The 20,760-nt window shown below is 36.3% G+C and overlaps 1 protein-coding gene across 14 annotated transcripts in view; it reads left to right on the forward strand.

The window, feature by feature from the left end:
* The window catches only part of LOC128020089 (tensin-1), a 208,833-nt gene that overhangs the window by 100,408 nt on the left and 87,665 nt on the right, over window positions 1–20,760 (forward strand). Inside the window, exon 1 of one of the 14 annotated variants that reach the window (XM_052606644.1) lies at window positions 4,210–4,618. The exons of 11 other annotated variants lie outside the window; for them this stretch is intronic. In XM_052606644.1, coding sequence (XP_052462604.1) covers window positions 4,571–4,618 — 48 coding nt within the window. In that variant the 5' untranslated portion in view covers window positions 4,210–4,570. Of the gene's footprint in view, window positions 1–4,209; window positions 4,619–20,760 lie in introns of those variants that run through there. 2 more of the 14 variants (XM_052606651.1, XM_052606649.1) reach the window with 2 other exon arrangements.

The following is a 20,760-nucleotide window of genomic DNA, read 5'->3' on the forward strand; positions in this document are numbered from 1 at the left end:
TCAACAGATTTAATCAAATACATATTTGCAACTTAAAGGGAACCACAGGTATTGATACTCGTATGGCTTAATATAATGTAAATGATATCTCTTACTAAAATATGTAGTAGAAAACCCTTCTAAAAAAGAAGTCCTACTGCTTCCTTAGTGATAAGAAGACAAGAAAAGAATGGGGAGATGCCTATAGATGAATAATAATTAATAATGATAGTAAGAAGAAGCATTAGAAAGGCTAACAAAATAATTAATTTAAATTACTAGAGGTTAATTTTACTATGATCATTAATAATACTATTGACTATGTCAACAGATCACAGATTATTACTATTTTTTTATTTACTTAAGTTCTGGTAGGTCTCCTGAATTTCTTAATAATAATAATAATAATTATTATTATTTTTATTATTATTATTATTATATCTTCTGTGTAGCACAGAAGAAAAAAAGTTATATAGGCTAAGTAAATGACCAAATTATTTTTGGGTGACCTATAACTTTAAATGCAAGCACAATTAATTAATCACAGCAGCTACAACTTCATATACTTATTAAAATGTGCAGACTCAGATTATATGATTGTAAGTTCACATCTTCAGCATATGTGAGGATTGGTAGAGATGTTCTATCATTACCATCCGCAGCTTAAAGGGGCTTCAAGAATTCACAGTTTGTTGAAAGTGTGCTCCATATGTGAGTATAAACACTGCGGTGGGCTGCCTTTTCCACACCTGCTTTTCTACAGGGCTCTGATTGGCCCCTGCATGTTCCAGCAGGATGTTCCTGCTCGGAATCATGGGAATGTTCTCCTGTAGTGTGCTGACTAGAGGAATGGTTCTTGTTTTGGGACCATGCTAAACCTGGCATTTATTTCCCCTTACACTAGCTGCAGACATTAAACACCATCCTGAGTGTTACTTATAACCATGATGATGTTTATTACAGGCACCACCAAGAGGATCATTAAAGATAATAAAATCCAGGACACAGGATATATGTCAGACTCATAACATGCCAGCATCTAATAGAGGATTTTTGTTAAATAAACGTCTGCATACTTTGTGTTTTTGTTGTTGTTTCTAAGCAAAGATGCATTCGTAATTGTTAAGCTAATTCTCCTGTTTTGACTGCTTTCTCTTTCTTATCCAGAATTCTGATTAAAATTGGTTGCGTGATATTTTAATTAGGCATTAGAAATGTACGTACACATTCAAGCTCTAACGATATCTGGTTCTTGGCTCATTTGAACCAGATCATTGAGTCAGAGTTATTGACTCAAGAACAGCTGTAGTCTGTTCAGTCTATTTCTTGAATGAATCGCTTGGTGCGACTTCTGAACCGATGCACCAGGGTCATTGGAAAGAATCTGATCATTCATGAATCGCTTTCATCTCTTGGAGTGGGTGGCAAATGCAGTGTAGTAAAAAGCATGCTTTGAAATAATATATATATATATATATATATATATATATATATATATATATATATATATATATATATTTTTTTTTTTAATATTATTTATAAATGAATTATTTATTTATAATTTAACACAACTGTACTGTTCAGCCCTAATGTGTTGTTGCAGTTAAACTAAAGGAGAATCAGAGGTTGAGAATAAGTTTGTATCCTGAGGGCAGAAGGTTACAGCTCTAGGGTCGTCAGTATCTTCTTAGTAATTGCTTTGGTTCTCTCCAGTCTCAAACAGTCCTGAAGCCAGTGTTAAATTCCATGCTGTCACCTGCCCAATCTCCTTTTTTATAGCAGGGTCATAATGCATTGATATTCCTCAGACATTCCATGTGACGGTCTGTGCACTTTCACTTTGGGAGCGTGGTGATTGGTTGCCCTGCCTATGGCTTCTTTGACTGCACCTGTCGTTGTGGCCTGGGGCGCTCCTTTTAAAAGAGATTGCTGGATGAGTTAATGGGGGGAATGAGCCCTGGGTTGGAGGTTGTTGGAGCTTTCTTTGCTTGTTTAGTTTTTGGATTATCTTTGGTCTTGTTTAGTTTTCCCCTATTTTGTTTTAGGTTCGGTTTGCATTCATAAAGAAACCCTGCATTACATACTTACGAAACTGATGCTCGTTGTAGTATTCTATATATATTTTCTTATTAAAGTATTTAATTTTGAGCTCATTGTGTGTGTCCTTTGTAGCTTCCCCCTGAGCCTGGGGGTTTATTTTAACTGTAAGTTTTAAAATTTCTGCAATTAATTAAGTTTGAACCACTGAATTGCGCATATTGCATTAACACTTGTTTTTTTTTTTTTTGGAGATTGAAGTTTGAAAATCTCTCTTTTGGCTTGATTTGAATCTTTAACATTCAGAACATAACCAGCCTATTTGCAAACTGAGTTGTGTTGGAATTCTTCTCTCTTGAAAGGTAGAATTGTGTTATCTTCTGATAGTTCTCTCAACAGCAGTGAGTGTGATGACCCTGATAAAGGGACTAATATTTGCCAGCACTGGTATTTCCATCAGGAACAGTTTTATCAATCTGGTGTTGTGATTTGTCTGTAATCCATCAGACTGTGAGCATCCTTATGAAGCTGAAACGCTCTGGCTGTTTTAAAGGGGATTGAAGTCATTTGTTTGTTGGGGATGGATTCTCATTTCTGTGACATTTTGCTTATTGTCTTTAATCAAAATCATTTTTCTTTATTTCCTTTGGCATAAACACTTAACAAGTACATAGAGATCAAACCAGCAGTTTACCAGCCATGATTTTTTACTTTTTATTTATTTACAATATTTAGTATTCAATTGTGATTGTGAAGAGTGCACTATCAAATTGAAATATTACTTTTTAAAATGTAGGTGTTTGCATATATATAGATTTGTCTGTATGTGTATTCAGAGCCAGTGAGCAACGGACTTTCATAATAATAAAAGAACTGCATTAACGTGCAATAAAATAATTATCGGCGTTAATAAATAAATGCGTTAATGCGATAATAATGCATTAACTTGCCCAGCCCTAGTATATATATATATATATATGTATACATTTTTTTTAATAATATATATAATACTTTGTTTAAAGAGCCGGTAAGATGAAAATTATAAGCTTCCTATCACTGTTTATAAGTCAGTGATATTAGGTTTATATAAACATTAGGTTTAAATCAGCCAGGTTAAAAAACATTGTCATTTTGTCAAAATATAATTTTATAATTACCTCAATTCTCAGAGATCCCCAAACGATTCAGTTTCCTTAAACCCCACCTTTTGGTAGCATACTGTGTTCTGATTGGTCAACTGACATAGTTTTGATTGGTTGTTCCGCACACACCTCCACGGTAAACTATGCGTCAGCATCTGTTTGGGGTGAATTATGTCTTATTCCTCTCATCGTGAAGCAAACAGTAAAATAAAAAACTTGAACAGTCTCGCTGCTTTTTCTTCTGTGTGGGCATATTCAAGCCGCGCGCTTCAGTTTGAATCTGAATAGCGCGTTCAGCGCGGGGGCGTGGTCACATTAGATATGACGAAGGGAGAAATGAAAAACAGACATTGCGTTGTTTTCATATGGATTACTTTATCACAGAATATCTGTTTTCGGCAGCACTTGTTTAGTTTTAAAGTAGACATGACAAGCTTTCTATAGATATCTCTCTCATGTCTCTTCGTTGAGTATTCACGGAGTTACACTTCATTTTAATGAAGTGTAGAGTTCCGTTTCTCCCAAGACGATAGGTGGAGATTATTATGCAAAGTGTTCCTAGTGACGTACATAGAGATGGGCAAAATATTTGAAATCTATAACTACTCGTTTCAGCGATTCAGAATCGACTCCTTAATTTAGAAGCCAATAACTTTATAAATCTTTTCATAAAAACTTTTTGGTTTAATTACTTTGCACATTGTTTACACTGATGGACAGCTACATCATACACTGTAATACCATCTGTGTGGCTCTTTAATATTATTATAATGTATTATAAATGAAGAAGTCTAGATATTATTAATAAATGCACTTAAGTCATTGTCATTCCTTATAAAATTACTGACCCTCTTATGTATGGCTTTGCTTGTTTAATATCCAAAGCCATGTTTCTTGCATTTGATGCTTGATGCGTGTTAATTTGGACCTTGTGTATATTTTTCTAAGGATTTTTTCCCCCTCTTTGCTTTATAAATGCTCACAGTAAGCAAAAGGGAGAGAGAGTGAGAGAAGGAGAAAAAAGGGAGGGCAAATAAGTGAGAGGGAAAGGGGAATGGCAGTAGCCTGCAGCTAGACTTCCTAGATTTCTGTGCCGTGTGCTCATTGGGTTTGTAGGTGCTGCGTATGGATCTGACCTCCTCTCTTAGTCCATAGCCATATATAGCGTGAATATCTGTTATGATCCTTTTTTTTTTTTTTTTTTGGCTAGAGCGAACAGGGAATGTGAGTCAACATTTCAGCCTTTCTCAGGAAGCCAAGAAAGTCAACGTGTTTGCGCACACATCTACACACTCACTCCTGCTGGCTGGATTATAGCGTGTGTTTGAGAGAGGTGCGCTGCTTGCGAGTCGGACCGGACGATCCCAGAATCTCTTTGCTCTGGGGAGAATGTGTCGCTGGGGCTGAAACACATGCACACACATTCATACCCATTGAGGATGGCCACCGCTGTGTTTCAGGTAAGGAGATGGGGACAGCTCACTGGCGCTGGGAACCTCTTCAGATATCTTGGGAATTTTAACCTCATTTGCTCTCGGAGCTGCGCGTGTGTGTGCCTCAGACGGTTTGTTTGCTTGTTCTGTGTGAAGACAGAGAGTAAGTGTTCCTAGAAGTGTTTAAGTCAAGCTTAGACTACAGAACTTGTGTGAACGAGCAGCTCTCGTAGATTTGTGAAAAGCACGGGACAGCTGTGGTGATGTTGAGGATAAATTTACCCACATTAACCACTGGCTTTGGAATGTGACTCAATGCTGAAAGTAAATCAAACTGCTGTTGTAACTAAAATAAACCAACTAAACCAACACTGAACGGACTTGTGCTGAATATTCACATTGTTGTCTTTACTTAACAGCAGAATCTGAACTTATTGAACTGAACTGAATCAACATGGAACTTGAGCTGAAAAATTACACTATTGTCTTCTACAGAGCTGCTTATAGATAAATTGAACTTGTATGTGTGTGTGTGTTTATATATATATATATGTTATTTTCATGTTTATTAATGTGAAGCAGCTTTGAAACAAACTGCATTGTATAAAGCACTATAGAGATAAATGTGACTTGACTTAAATTAGCCGTATTGTATGCTGGTTGCCAAACAAGAGCAAATGGGTGCATTAATAGTGAATGTTTGTCTGGATCTGCATTGTATATCTGCTCCGAGTTTAGAGCGTGGACTAGAGTCAGACTTTGTTGTCAGTGTTGGTTTGAGTGAGTCTCTGGTCTGGTGTAGGTATCATTGTGGTCTCACAACGAGGATGCTCAGCTTTGATTCGGGTCTCTGAGTGGTATGTTTTCAGAGCTTCCCTTTCTGCTGTAACAAATGCAGCTGACAGGATGACAAAGCTGCTGTTTAATGCTGAACAATCACCGTCCCCCGTGGCACAGACCAGCACCATCGCATGTGGCTTTCCTTTCTTTTCCAGACATGTCAAAATGAGTAGAAGAAATAAATGTTCTTATATATTTTTTTTATTGTTCTATGTAACCTATATATATATATATATATATATATATATATATATATAATTGCATTGCATTTGTTTTCTTGAAATTATATTGTTTTGACATTACTGATGCAATTAAGGCATTTTATTTAAATCATAAAGGATTCATACATCAAGTGGACTGCTTTTTAATTATGCAGATTTTCCTTAAACAAGGTTTTTTTTCTGTTATACAGTATTGTTACAGTAAAAAAAAATCTATTACAATATAATGGTAAACATCTGGACACATTATAAAGATGAGAATTTGTGTATAAACTTTCATAATCATCATGAAAACAAAATAATTTATTAAAACATTATAATGACCTTAAAACTGTCATTTTCTTTATGCATATATATATATATATATATATATATATATATATATATATATATATATATATATATACACATGATTTTAGGGTGAAATGTGACCTGGACGTGTTGAAATAAGATTAATCCTTGCTCAGACCCTACCACAGGTTTTTCTCCATTGACCAGACATAACCTGATGACCCTGAGGTCAGGACAGACAGTGACCTTAAAGGTCAAACTCCAGACTCTTTAGTTTGGGTTATTTATTATGCTGCAACTCAACTAATGTGTTTATGGCATCTGCGGTTAGATAAACCTTCTAACTTCGGCTTTACAAGTACCCGGGCATTTATTGCAAATTCTCAGTTGGCAAAACTCTGATGATGATTTAGTGCTGAAAAGCGTTATTGTGTCGTTTATGCACACCCATGCAATGTTTACAGCTTTGTTTGTTCCCATCTCGTCAATTCTAATTCAACCATGGGAAGGAATGCACACTTTGTGTTTTTGGCACGTTTGCAAATGCAATTTAGACTAATTTGGCTCAAATTGAGGGGAAAAGGAAATAATGCTGTTTTGAACACATCCAGTGTATTTATCATTATCTAGAGATAGTGAGAGGGGGAAATGAATGGTTTCATTTTCTCATGACTGCGTCCCTCATAACAAATGTGTTTTATTCCCCAGAATCCATTTTTTTACTTGCATCACTGTACCCAGAATGCTTCAGAAGAAATGTAAACCAGTGCATCACCCTTCAGCCTTTGCTTTCTGAGGCTGTTGGTGATCATCTTCTGAACCAGATCCTACTGTATTTGATCTTGTACGTGAGCTTCATGCAGGTCTCATGTTGTTCCAAAACACCAGTAAAACTATCAGCTGATGGAGCTTAAGAACCTGCAGTGAAACTGGATATGAAAGAAGGAGATTTGCGGTCAATCAAACAGGGCTAATTAACTAATCACTTAGTTAGTACCCTGCTAAGCTGTCTGATCCCTGATCACTGCCAACTGTTTGATGCTGAAGGCTTTTTTCTTCTAAAAGAAAGTTCCTGTTTCTTCCAGTGAGAAACACAGGTTATTGTGTTTCTCACTGAAAAAAACAACAAAAACAAATTGTTATTGGCAGGCGCACACTGCATATGCAAATGCAAATCTGCACAGAAAGCTCTGCAGATTAAAGTTATACACATCCCATTCTGTCTTTATGAATCAAAGTTCTTATGTAAGTTTTAGTTAAGTGTATTATGCTTAACCACATTGATGCTTTACAGTAGAGATTTTGGTGCAGAATTTTGGTACAGTTTGGAAATTACACTACCGTTCAAAAGTCTGGGTCAGTAAGATTTTAATTTTTTGAAAGAAATTAATTATTTTAGTCAGCAAGGATGCATTAAATTGACTAAGTGACTTTATAGATTTTAAATAAAAGTTGTTCTTTTGAACTAATTTAATCAAAGAATCCTGACAAATGATTGTTTTTTTTGTTTTTGTTTTTTGTATTAAGTGGCACATCTATTTCAATATTGATGATGATAAGAAATGTTTCTGGAGCAGCAAATCAGCATATTAGAATGATTTCTGAAAATTCCGCTTTGCCATCACTATTTTTTACCATAATTTCAATCAAGTAAATGCAGCCATGGTGAGCAAAAGAGACTTAAAAAAACAACAAAAAACCCTTGCCAATCCCGTTGTTGAAGTGAACCACTATTTGATTAACTGTAAGCAACTTAATGAATTAAACAGATCATTCAATGTGTTTGCAACGTGCATGCAGAAAATTCATTCTATTTATAACTTTTTTTATCTGGTTTAACTCTTGAACATTACACATAAATTAATCTTAGCAAATGCAGAAAGAGCTGTCTGGGCATAGTTATTGGTAAATTGTTGATGATTTTTACAGTAATAATGGATTAATATATTAACCAGACATGCAAAAAAACAAAGACCAAACTCTTTCACTTGCTTTACGGTCTACGTTTGGTCTCCAGGTAATCATCGAAAGGGAGATTCTAGCGGCTTGGTTGAGTTCAGAGCAGTTTTCTTCAGCATTCCTCCTGTTGGCTTCGGCTGTGATTTAGAGGCTCTTCAAGCTCCTTTGTAACCGTAGTTCCAACATTTCCCACTTACACACAGAGAGGCAGATGAATCCAGATCCACAGTATTCTAAGACTGTCCGGTGTGGAATTCTGTCTGATAAATGTGCATAAAAAAACAGGCTGTTATGGAAGTTCAAGGATCATTTGATCTCATGGCTGGAAGATGTATTTAGTGTCGGCTTGGATTCCATCAGATAAATAAATCTGCATCTCTGCCGTTAGTGAGTTTGGGAAGCTGTCCAATGTTCAGATTAATTCACTTTTCCTTCTAGAAAAGCAGAATCCAGTGTGGATGTTCAAATATAACAGTGGATTATGCAAAAGAACAGTTTGGTTTGTGTATGTGTGATTGTTAAGAAGCATTCGCTACATGCAGAAATGGATATTACAGCTTTGGAGGTAAATGATAGGACACGTAACTGGCTTGTAAATGTATGAGTATTTTTTTTTAAGTGTTGTTTTACATTCTTGAGCCTTGTTTTAACTCTCATCGCATCATACCTGGAGATCTTTACCACAAAATGACACCGTGACAAAACATTTTTTTTTTGAAGCAGCTCTTCTTTTCTTCTTTCCATATTGAAGCAGGTCCTTCTTGTACTTTTCAGATGTCTTATCAAGGGAGAACTAACTTTTATTTCCAAATAACATGATACTTGCTGCAGATGTTTGAATTATGACGAGACTCGCATGGAATCTGCTCTTGCAGAATTCAGCAGAGATTTTCACAAGAACAAAGTATGTAAATAAATACATTTCAGCTATTTTATGTATTTGCTCAATGAATACATTATTACTTTTTATTTATATCGGCCAAAAAAAAAAGCTGTAATTTAACAGATTGTTTTAAAGTTTGCAGTCAGTATAATTTAGAGTATGTTTTTGAAAGAAGTCTCTTAGTCTCTTATTCTCACCAAGGCTGAAATATTTGTAAATATTATTACAGTTTATTTTAATTTTTATTTATGCTTTCCAATTTATTTATAATACAGTATGCTGGTTTGGTCCTCATTTTATTATTAGCAATTATTAATCAATTATTATTATGTGCTGCTTAATATTTTTGTGGAAACAAAAGTTGTTTTGAACTTTTGAAAATGCAAAAGAACAGTATTTATTTGAAATAGAATATAATTCTTGTAACAATGTGAGTATTTTCTACTTTCACTTTGATCAGTTTAATATGCCTTTGATAAATAAGGATTTTTTTTTCTAAACATCTGTACCCTAAACATTTGAATTTGAGTGTGTAAATGTATAAATATTTTTAATTTATAAATGTGATTTTTACTCAACATAAATAAGTACCAAATTATTCTCAAGATCTACATAGTCTCTGCCCCTTTTTTATTTTGGCTAATTAGATTATATTTCAGCTTCATTTAGGATGTATTGACATCCATTTAATACAACTTTTCAGTTTTTGCTCTAAAATGCTGCGAAAGTCTTCAGTCTGGCCCTGATCATTTCATGTTATCCCACCATCCTACCATCACTTACACCTAGTTACTTTTCCATTCCGCTTTATGATCTTCAGACAGATAGACTTCCCCGTAATCTGTGTTGACTACCGAGTTAAAAGAGCCACTGTTTTCGAACGGCACCAGAGCAAATGCATTCAGTATGTCCACATTCTCCAGGGTTGTTAAACGTGAAATCTGACAAGATAGCCGAAATGTATCCAACATGGGACTGTTTTGATTGGGGCCCCACTTTTCACAAGGTCTCAGCAAATTAGCTGCAATCTTTAAGAGGTTTTTAAGTATTAGCAAGTTTACGTCTGTCTCTGCCAAATGGTTGGAGGCTGTGAAGTGTTGGGAGGAGATGCTGACGGAAGCAGAAACACGTGCCACGGCATTCCTGCGTAGAAGCTGAGGCTCTGGGACAGTCGGGAGGGGGTTGATTTAAGACCCCTGCAGCATCTTCACAGACTGCTGCAGTTTAAATGGATGAATGCGTTCGCTCTCCGGAAACAAAGTGTGCTCGCTCGCTTGGATTGTTTATCACTGCAGGTTGGCGGGCGGCACGTTCAGCACACTGGGGCAGATGGAGTGCCCATCAGGAAGATTGGGATCACACAAGTTGGAAAGCACAGGGTCTGCTTGCAGCGAAACCTTAAGATAAGAAATCCCTTCATAAAGGAATTAATCTCTAAAGGGTTTTCCTTAGCTAAGGACCGACTATAGATGACAAACATGTATCCGGGAGACCAGAATCTACACTTTGAATACAAATAGTTTGACAAGTCAAATTAATTGGGATTTATTTGTGTTAGCAATGTTTTTAGTAGTAGCAACATGTCTAGCGCTATGTCACATTAGATGTGATGTCATATTGCCATATATTTGCCATAAATTGCTATATTGGTCCGGAAAATTAATTAGATGATATTTTGAGATTATCATCGTGTGTTAGTGAATTGAGTAAGTATTATTGAAATTAACATTTCAGCAATTTTGTACATGTCTTTTTGTTTAATCATTGAATAAAATATAAATTTTTATATATTGCTGACATTAAAATATTTTTCTTATGTAAATTGTTTATATGTATTCATATCATTACAATATTGTGCAATAAACATTTTAATATGAAATAATATTTAATAAAATAATACACATTGTACATTAACATAAACTAATCATATATTTAAGTTGGGAGCCTAAGTATTTTAATGAAATTATAATTTGTATTATTTCAACCTTATATACTGTATTTTTGATAAAAATAAAAACTGATGTATATTTATGTATTTTTGATAGACTGGTGTGTATATATATATATATATATATATATATATATATATATATATATATATATATATATATATATATATATATATAGGGTCCATGTAAGTGATGTAGTCCGGCTCTTCGGCCTCTTCGGTCCGGGTCGCGAGGGGCGCCAGCTTCTTCCAGCGGCTGCATCCTTCTCGCTGGCACGGCACTTGAAGGGACCAAACAGCCCGGCATCCTGGCCCGACGGCCATGTAACGGGTGGGGGTTCTAGTCCGGACTGCGGGTCCGGCAGCTCACGTCTCTGGTGACGCGGGGGTCCCTCTACACACCCTTCCTGGACTCTCACGAGGACACCAGCGTGCATGCATGGGGAAGAGGCCGGTCTCTTGAGGAGAAGCATGCTCGGCATTAAAACAGCAGCAGTGATGGGGCTCCATTTGTGTCAGGTGTGCCCCATCACACGTTGCCAGCCTTGGCTCTTGCAGCGCCCCTCCTTTCTCACGCACCCACTCCTGTCGGGAGCCTGGCGATTTGCTTGCTCACATATTATTATAGACCAGTGTGGGCTGATTACAGTGAGATTAGACTTTAGACATTTAGATGTGTATAAGAAACTGAAAAAAGCACAATTGTCAGGGCATGACAAAACTTCTCCAGGCCCCAAAAATACCTTTAGACTCCAGAGGGTTAGCTTTTAAATGCATCATTATGCAAACACATGAAGAGAGTTCTTGACTTGAAAGAGCCATGACTGGCAGATCAGCCTGCTGTTTCATTATATTCCAATACGGTAGGAGATTGAAGGATGTGAGTTTGTTCCTCCCAGAGGATCCACTAAACACGATGTGAAATATTTTGGTGGTTGTATGCTGTGCTGATGGCAAACGGAGGAGGGGTTTGTGATCTTCAGTAGTATGTGGAGGTCTTATCTGGGCACGGTCTCCCTGAGGAATGTTTATAGAAAGCAGGCCTGTTTCAGGGGGTTGCTGGCACATAGCTGCTGTGCGCTTGTTTGCTTTTGCATTTGATTTATGGGCCGGGCAGTGAAATAAAGGCAGGAAACGCAGAACCCGGCCCCACCATTCTACTGATATGCAACATCACACATCACCAAACCCAGGGCTAAAACCTTGGCTTTTGCAAAAAACAGCCATAATTTAGTGTTCGTGAATAATGTTTAGCCTCTTTGAATTTTAGGACTTCTTTTGTTTTTTGCTGTTCTGCTTTTATTTTAATTAATTTATTTTTATTTCATTTTTTAGTTATACATTAGTTTTTCAAATATTGGGTGTTACAGATTGAACTGGGGAGAATCTTTTGAGTTTTTTATTTATTACAGTATATTTTTATAATATATACATTTTTATTGCATAATATGAGCCATTTAAGAGTTAAATATGCCTTAAAGTATTATTATTTTTTTTTTTTAATTGGTAAAGGTTTTGGTAATTATTTAAAACAATTGGTCTTTACACATTGTTAGATTCAATGAATAGTGGATAGAATGTTTTTAGGTACACTATATTTTTTATTTTATATGAATTAATTTTATTACATAATATGAGCCCTAATGGGTTAAATGTGCAGGAAAGTCAACATTATATAAAAAAAAGACTCTATTTACTTTTTTCTTAATACACATTCCTGGTTGTAATCTGTAAGATTCATCAGTGCACATTATTCCAAAGGAAAAATGTTTGTCTTCATATTCTTTCATCAGAATGTCATAACGTGCTCTGCCTCTAAAATTTCTTTCCTGTTCACTTGATGTCAGAAATTCCTTATTTTTCAATCCGGCCCCTCTAATGTCTCTGTTTTGGTGTTTGATGGCCATTTTTCATTCAGTCTCTTTGGATCAAATCAAGTGGCATCCTATTTTTTTTCTAATGTAATTTGTCTGATTATGGAAGTACAGTGAGTTGTCTGCTTTTGTTCTTAACCTAATGTGAATTTAAGGAATTAATTTGCTGTGAAATGATGTAAAAACGTAGCTTGCTTGATGAGTCTTTGAATCAGTTTATGTGCATTGGTATCTGTGCGTCTAAGAGAGTAATACAGCAGTGTCCGTGCTTTCATCGAGACACAAGAGGTGAGGATAAGTCATCTGGATAACTGTTGTCTCCTAAGGTAGAATGATTCGGGACTTCTCCTCACCTGCTTGTAAAGCAGAGTTTCCCTGGCCAATAACTCATTATATTGTATCTTATGAGTTAAATACAGATGGCTCTGGCCTGTTTCAACCTGCCGTGTTTCACTGACAGCAAACAACCAACTCATTCCCTACAAGGTCAACAATCCCAATTCATGCTGTAGATAATATATAAGATCGTGTTTTATGTGTAGTGCAAAAGGGGAATTATGTTGCACAGTTTTCCTGATAGTGTTGTAACTGGTTCTCAGTGCAGGATCCAGTTTCAGTAATTGCCCTTAGTTACATAAGTCTCTCGTGATTGGAGATGAACCTTTTGCTGTGGCTCAGTAGTCTTAGCTTAATTTTTTTATTTTTTTTGAGGAAATGACTGTTCAGTTTTTCCATTCCTCTGTGGCATGGCAAAGCTGTTGAATTGTAAACAGACAATACATGGTGGCTGAATATTAGCCACTCTGATGGTTTTGCAGTTGCTCTTCTGAAAATTTAAGTGAATGGTTAATTCGATAATACTAATCAATGTATAAAATATGAATATTGTTCTAATTAGACTTGGGTTTAGAAATAACTGTTGGAATTATATGATGATGATGATGATGATCCAGTAACCATCAAAAAAATAATAATATAATAAATAAAATAAAAAAAAATCCAGTAATCATCACCAAAGTTATGGAAATTTATTTAGTCTTCAAAATGTGTCTTGAAAGGCCATCCAATATGAAGATGAGTTTTTTTTTTTTTCCATCAGATCAGATTTGGAGAAATGTAGCATTACATCACTTGCTCAGCAATGGATCCTCTGTAGTGAATGGGTGCCATCAGTATGAGAGACCAAACAGCTGATAAAAACATCCACAAGTGATCCACACCACTTCAGTCCATCAAATAACATCTTGTGAAATTAAAAGATGCATAGCTAATTTTCATTTTTGGATGGACCACCTCAAGACTCCTTGCAAGCATCTCTCTTCCTGTACTTCTTTGGTGCCGAATGCAAATATTCCACAATCTTGGATATACATGAAAGTGCTTGTAGAAAATGAAGTGAGTTTGAATCATGAACAAATTAAATGTTTGGAGCTTGACAGCTACGGTCATGGCCTGACATCTTTTGTTTTTCATGGAAGAAAGAAAATAGAGGGTTGGAGCACAAGGCTGAGTGAATGATGTCAAAATGTTTATATTTGGATCAACTATCTCTTTATAGTTGGTTGTGATTGGTTGAGCTCCAGCACACATGATTCGGGCTGCGGTCTGGAGGCAAGGAAACAGGTGTTGGTTTAATCTTGTTAACACAAGTGTGAGGAATGCAACAACACAATTACCACACATTATTTAATATTCTTTTGTACACTCTAGTGTTATCAACACACATCCACTACCCTTTCTGTTTCTTTCCCTCGAATAGTTTTGTTTCTCTTTCTTTTGCACACAAAGAGCACACTGACTGAGGCTTTGTGTTACTGACATGGCAGCCAAAAAGTTTGGACAGGTTTTTTTTTTTTGTGCTTTCCCCCTCACTGCCCCAGAAGCCTCCTGATCCGGCACAGCTGATTAGTCATCCTGAAGACATGTGAGAAATAGTCTGAAATGCCATTAGGACAAGACAGAAAAACAGCTGGAATTCTGGCTGGTGAACTCAACCATGGAAATTATTTAATCTGATTTGATTTCTAGTTCTAGAATTTGAATGAATTGTCTTTATCTGTAAGTCACAATTGATGTGGTTTGAAAATCCAAATTTAAGCTTGAATTTTTTTTTGTTTTTTTTGCTTCAACCTTCATTCTTTTTCTCTTATATGTACTACCAGTCAAAAGTTTAGAAATAACTTACCATTATTTATCATTAGTGTTTTCACATTTTAGTATACTCATCAAAACATCAGAAATATGAGCTTACACTAATGAAAGTATGCTTTTATTCAAAGTTACCTAAAAAATTTGGATTTCCATTTCCATTTGTTTATTTATTTAAACAGGGACAGTGTAAAATATACATTAACCTTAAAAGGAGATATGCATTTTACCAGGTTGTAGCACTTGTGCTAATTTAACGTCCCTGGACAGGCTGATCATAAGCCAACAGAGAGACAGCAACATTCTCAGTATACAATGCCAGGTTTATAAATAGGCTAGATTAGGAAACATTCTAGAGCTAAGAATAAATGCTGAAAAAAAAGAGAAGGAAGATGAATTTGTTGATTTTCCCTCATTATCCAGCATGGTCCATTAGAAAGGTCACTGATCTTTCTGATGCTGTGCAATGCAAACCTACAAGACTGAGCAGTCTTTTCAATGTGGTCTTTGAAGATTTCTGACCGAAGTTGATGGGGTAATTGTAGAAGAACCTAGCTGGATGGAGAAATCATGCTGTAGAGTTGGAGTGGCAGGGAAGACAAGAAGCTCTGTCATTGCCAGGTTGAGCTGTAAGTGATATTCTTTCATCCATGCCGAGATGTCCACTAGGAGATCCGTGCAACTACCACTAAGGATCATCTGGTTGAAATGAAAGATTGAGCTGTGTGTCGTCAGCATAGCCAGTGGTAGAAGAAGCCATGTGCCTATATGATGGGACCCAGTGATGTCATGTATATGGAGAAAAGGAGGGGTCCAAGAACTGATCCCTGAGGAACACCAGTGACCAGTTGATTTACTTTGGATACCTCCCCTCCCCAAGTCACCCTGAAAGAACTACCAGTGAGCTAGGATTCAAACTAGCCAAGTGGAATCCCTGTGATACCAAGTGGTGAGAGGGCAGACAGAAGGATCTGATGATTGAGAGTGTCAAAAGCAGCAGATACAGTAGATCCAGCGGGATAAGAACTGATGATTTGGAATAAGCTTTTGCAATCCACAGGGCTTCTGTGACTGACAGTAGTGTAGTCTTAAATGGCCACTCCTGAAACCTGACTGGTTAGCATTCAGTTTGTTGTTCTGTGAAAGAAACAATGATACCTGGTGGGGCAGCACAATTAATCAAATTTCTAATCGTGATTACAATTATGGATGCCACAATTACATAATTATGACAATTAATCATCCACTTATGTTATTCTGCACTCTTAAGATGTTTTTTTTTCTTTCTAAATGTTATCTTAAGGGGTTTTCCATTGCCTTAGTTTTAGTATAACATTATAATACCATTATTATTATTTTTTTTTAATATAATTTAAAGAAGAAACCAGCCCGATATATATTTGACATTTGAGGCTTAATACTATAGAAAAGCACTAAAGATTTTTCAGTTAGTGTTTTCAGCTTGTTTATTTTCATATAAAAATATGGCATGCAGTTGCATCAAACAATGGTATAAACATTAATTCAATGTAAATTGTGATAATAATAATTAATAATTTCAAGGCAATAATTGACAATTATTTTTGTCATAAGCGTGCAGCCCTAATACCTGGTTGAAAACAACTCTTTCAAGGGTTTTCGTTATGAATAGAAGGAGAGAGACAGGTCTGTAGCTATCTGTAAGTGTTTCATGTAGGTTTTTTGAGCAGTGGGGTTACCCAAGCCTGCTTGGATGCAGTGGGGAAGGTGCCTGTGAGGAGAGATGTGTTGAGATGTGTTGATGTGTGTGAGTGCTGATAAAAGTGTAGGAGAGATTGCTTGGAGAAGGTGTGAGGGCATTGGGTCTAGAGGGCATGTTGTAGGATGGCTGGAGAGGAGAAGTTTTGATACTCCTGCATCAGTGAGGGGACAAAAGCAGAAGATGGGAGTTTTAGTGGTGGGGGTGGTTGGTTTGAAGTCCTGTGTGTGTGGGGCTGAGAATTGACTACTGATTGTTCTGGTTTTGTCTATAAAGAATGTGTCGAAATCATCAGCTGTTATAGAAGAGAGTATGTCTGGAGTGCTGTTGATCTTGTTGTGGAAGTATGAAGATTTGGAAGTATGGATTTCAGCAGAGAAAGATGAATGCAAAGACTGATACTTACTCAGGTCTGACGGATCTTTTGATTTGTGCCATTTTCTCTCTGCTGCCCTGAGTTGGGTCCAATGCTCACAGAGAACATCGGATAACCAGGGGTTAGAGGGGGAGGCCAGTACTGGCCTGTAAGAGAATGGACAAATATTGTCTGGACAAGAGTTTAAAGTAGAGCATAAAGGGTCAGTTTCTGCATTCACATCCATAGATGATAAATGGGTAGGTGAGGGAAGAGAGGAGGATACTACGAAGGAAAGATTGGAGGGGGAAAGGGAACATAGGTTTCATCAAGTAACCAGTATAGGGGTTGGTGGCTCACAGGTAGCAAAATATAGTTTAAATTTAATGAAGAAATTGTCAGAGATATATAGGAGTTTTACCAAATCGTCGTCAAGTTGGTTGCCTGATTTGTGCATGCTTGTAGTGGTAAGTCGTTTGAGCTCAAATGAAGAAAGGAGTGAATGGAAGTCTGTAGCATAAGGCTTGTCTAGATGAATGTTGAAGTCTCCAAAGACTAAAATTGGACTGCCATCCTCCGGGAATGAGGACAGCAGTGCATCCAACTCCTCTAGGAGTGGTAAATTACCAGAACCTGGAGTTTTATAGCAGATTCAAATGAGTTATAATTGCATAAGGGAGAGTGGGTTGAGTATTTCCAATTGTTAGAAATGAGCAGACCAGTAGCTGGGGTTGCTCAGTCCCAAGCCCAAGATGCTGAGTGTGGATTTTAAAGAAAAAACAGAAATGAAGTCTTGTTTTGACACGTGAATCAATGGGATGCGTGTACATCAGTGACATCATATGAAATGTCCCAATAAAGTGTGTCATTGTTTGTTTTTATTGTGCTGATTGTCTCCAAACCAGGGGTGGTAAAAGTACTCAAAAGTTATACTCAAGTAAAAGTAGATGCATCTAAATAAAAAAATGACTCCAGTAAAAGTAGAAAGTCCTCCATTCAAACATCACTTGAGTAAAAGTACAAAAGTATCCGATTTAAAACATACTTAAGTACCAGAAGTAAAAAGTAAATATTCAAATTAACTGTAAATATAAATAATTAAGCAGATCAGTTGTTTTGGGAGTGATATGCAGTGTTTTAATTGAACAAATGATGAGATTAGATGCTTTAGAATTTGTTAGTTTTACAATGAAAAGAGACCTTGAATGAAGCAGAATGAAGAAACTTATCGCAGTATAGGGATTGAACTTTCAATAGACATGTTCCATAACATCATAGCTGCATCAAACAGAAGATGTGCAAGATACAAAAGTAAGACTATTTCAGAATATCAATGAGGAAGAACCACCTATTTAGAGAGTTAGTTCTCTCAAAAATGAAAATTCTGTCATTCGCATTTTAGGGGCTAAATATCACATTATTGGTATTGTCCCTTCGACTTGCGGACATGAAAAACAACCACAGACTTGGCAACACTGATTGGTGTATATACTACACAGAGCCGTAATTCACTGAAAACCTACACAAAATCGTTTTTTTTCTCCATTTTGAAAGCGATTTTGTGTTAGTTGTCTGTGGACTACAGCTCTGTGTAGTAACTGCCGCTCCACCTGAACTAGTGTTGCCAAGTCTGCGGTTGTTTTTCATGTCCGCCGGTCAAAGAAATCACAATCCCAATAACTTGATATTTAGCGCCTAAAATGTGAATTTTACCAAGGCAACCCTTCCAAAAAAATATATATATTTTAACCCCGGGAAGCAATTTTTATCGGGAAACCTCCTGGAAACATTTTTGGCTAGTTTTGGACTAGTTTTGAGAAGCAACTGGTCAGGATTTGTTGTGAAAACCTGGCAACCCTGATCTGAACGCATGTGCTGGAAATATATACTACTAATTACAGGAGCGTTACTGATGAGATGAGCATGAAGATCATTGCGGGCAGCAAGAGCTGCACTATCACCTATTTTAGCGATCATCTTCCACCTCGAACTAACTGCTGCGTGAGTTTGCAAAGAACTCGCAAAGTTGCTCGTTCTTTTTTTCAAAAGAAAACCAAATTTTTCATTGGTTTGTAAAATCAGTGTAATAAATACTTGAAGCCGGCATGGGGAAATGTATCGGAGTAAAAAGTAAACTTTGTCTTTAATAAAGTAGTGGAGTAAAAGTGAAAGAAGATGCAAATAAAACATACTCAAGTACAGTACAGATCCCCGAAAAAAATACTTTGTTACTTACCACCACTGCTCCAAACACTGTAAAGTCATCTTTTGACCTTCCAAGCAGCGGTTTTCATGCTGTCTTGCACTGAGACGAGGTCTAGCTATTCTGAATGTCCTTGTCTAACCTGAGAAATGGGATTAGGGTCAGCGCTTCCATGGCTGTACCTCTGTTCTGAACTGGGTGATAAAGCTTAAATGAAAATGTTTCATCCTTTGGGTGATATACAGTATTTCTTTTCATTATGAATTATATACTTTGTTTCTATGCTCTGAAACAGGATCTTTTTTTCAGTTATAGAAACAATGCATTTGAGGATATGTTTACACACACACATACACATACATATTGTAACACACACACCCACACACACACACATATATATATGTGTGTGTGTGAGTGTGTGTAAATATATCAGCACACAACTCTGTATAATGACATGGGTATGACACCGGTATTACAAGGAAAGGGTGACCTATGAGGACATAACCCATGTCCCCATTTTTCAAAACGCTTAAAAATAGAAAGTAAAAATGCACAAAGTTTCCCGTGAGGGTTAGGGTTAGGTGTAGGGTTGGTGTAGGGCGATAGAATATATAGTTTGTACAGTATAAAAAACATTACACCTATGGGATGTCCCCAATTTTCACAAAAATGAAAGTGTGTGTGTTTATATATATATATATATATATATATATATATATATATATATATATATATATATAAATATAAATATATATATATATATATATATATATATATATATATATATATATATATATAAATATAAAGCAAATATAAAGTGTAGTAAATATACTGCTCAGCCCTTCTTTGGTTGGTTTTCCAGAATGACCTCTGAAAGAGAAGTCATCAGGCTCCGTTTCAAACATTCCAGGCATCTTTAGAGGCATGAAGGCATGCTGGGTCGGGCCAGATCTCAGGGCAGACATAAGGTGTTTGTTAGTTATGGATAGCAGGTGGACGGGCTGTCATCAGCAGGTACCTGCTTGGAGAGTTAGGCCAGGTGATGGAATCCAGTCTGGAGAATGACCAGGCCTCTAATAGGAGACTGGAGAAAGCCTTAGAGCAGAGCTCTGAGATGGACTGAGATTAGGAAGAGATTTCCATTAGTCTTATGCAGTGGTACAGTGTTATCACTTGGTCTGGGTGGAGATAGGGATGTGTGTGGTTTGGTTTCATGCCAGGTTGGAACAGACTTTTCATAAATTTCGAGACCTGCCCTGGTGGAAGAGAGACCGTTGATGTTAGAAGAACAAGATGGGACATAGTTCACATGACACTATCTATCTATCTATCTATCTATCTATCTATCTATCTATCTATCTATCTATCTATCTATCTATCTATCTATCTATCTATCTATCTATCTGTCTATCTATCTGTCTGTCTGTCTGTCTGTCTGTCTGTCTGTCTGTCTATCTTCAGCTTATTTTACTGTAATTCTTAAGTATTTTTCAGTCTCAAAAATGTATGTCAAATAACATTACATGATATGCTACAATAAATATTATAAAAATATATAAGAAATATTAGCTACAATTATAATACAGTTTATGTGATTTATAAAAAAAAAAAAAAGAAAAAAATCTGTTTTCTGCTGTTTTAATGTTAGGAGTTACTGCCTAATATTCTAAAAATAGTGTATCCATGTTTGTCTGAATTATCCGAAAGTG

The sequence above is a fragment of the Carassius gibelio genome, chromosome A9 (assembly GCF_023724105.1).
Source record: "Carassius gibelio isolate Cgi1373 ecotype wild population from Czech Republic chromosome A9, carGib1.2-hapl.c, whole genome shotgun sequence".
NCBI lineage: Eukaryota > Metazoa > Chordata > Actinopteri > Cypriniformes > Cyprinidae > Carassius > Carassius gibelio.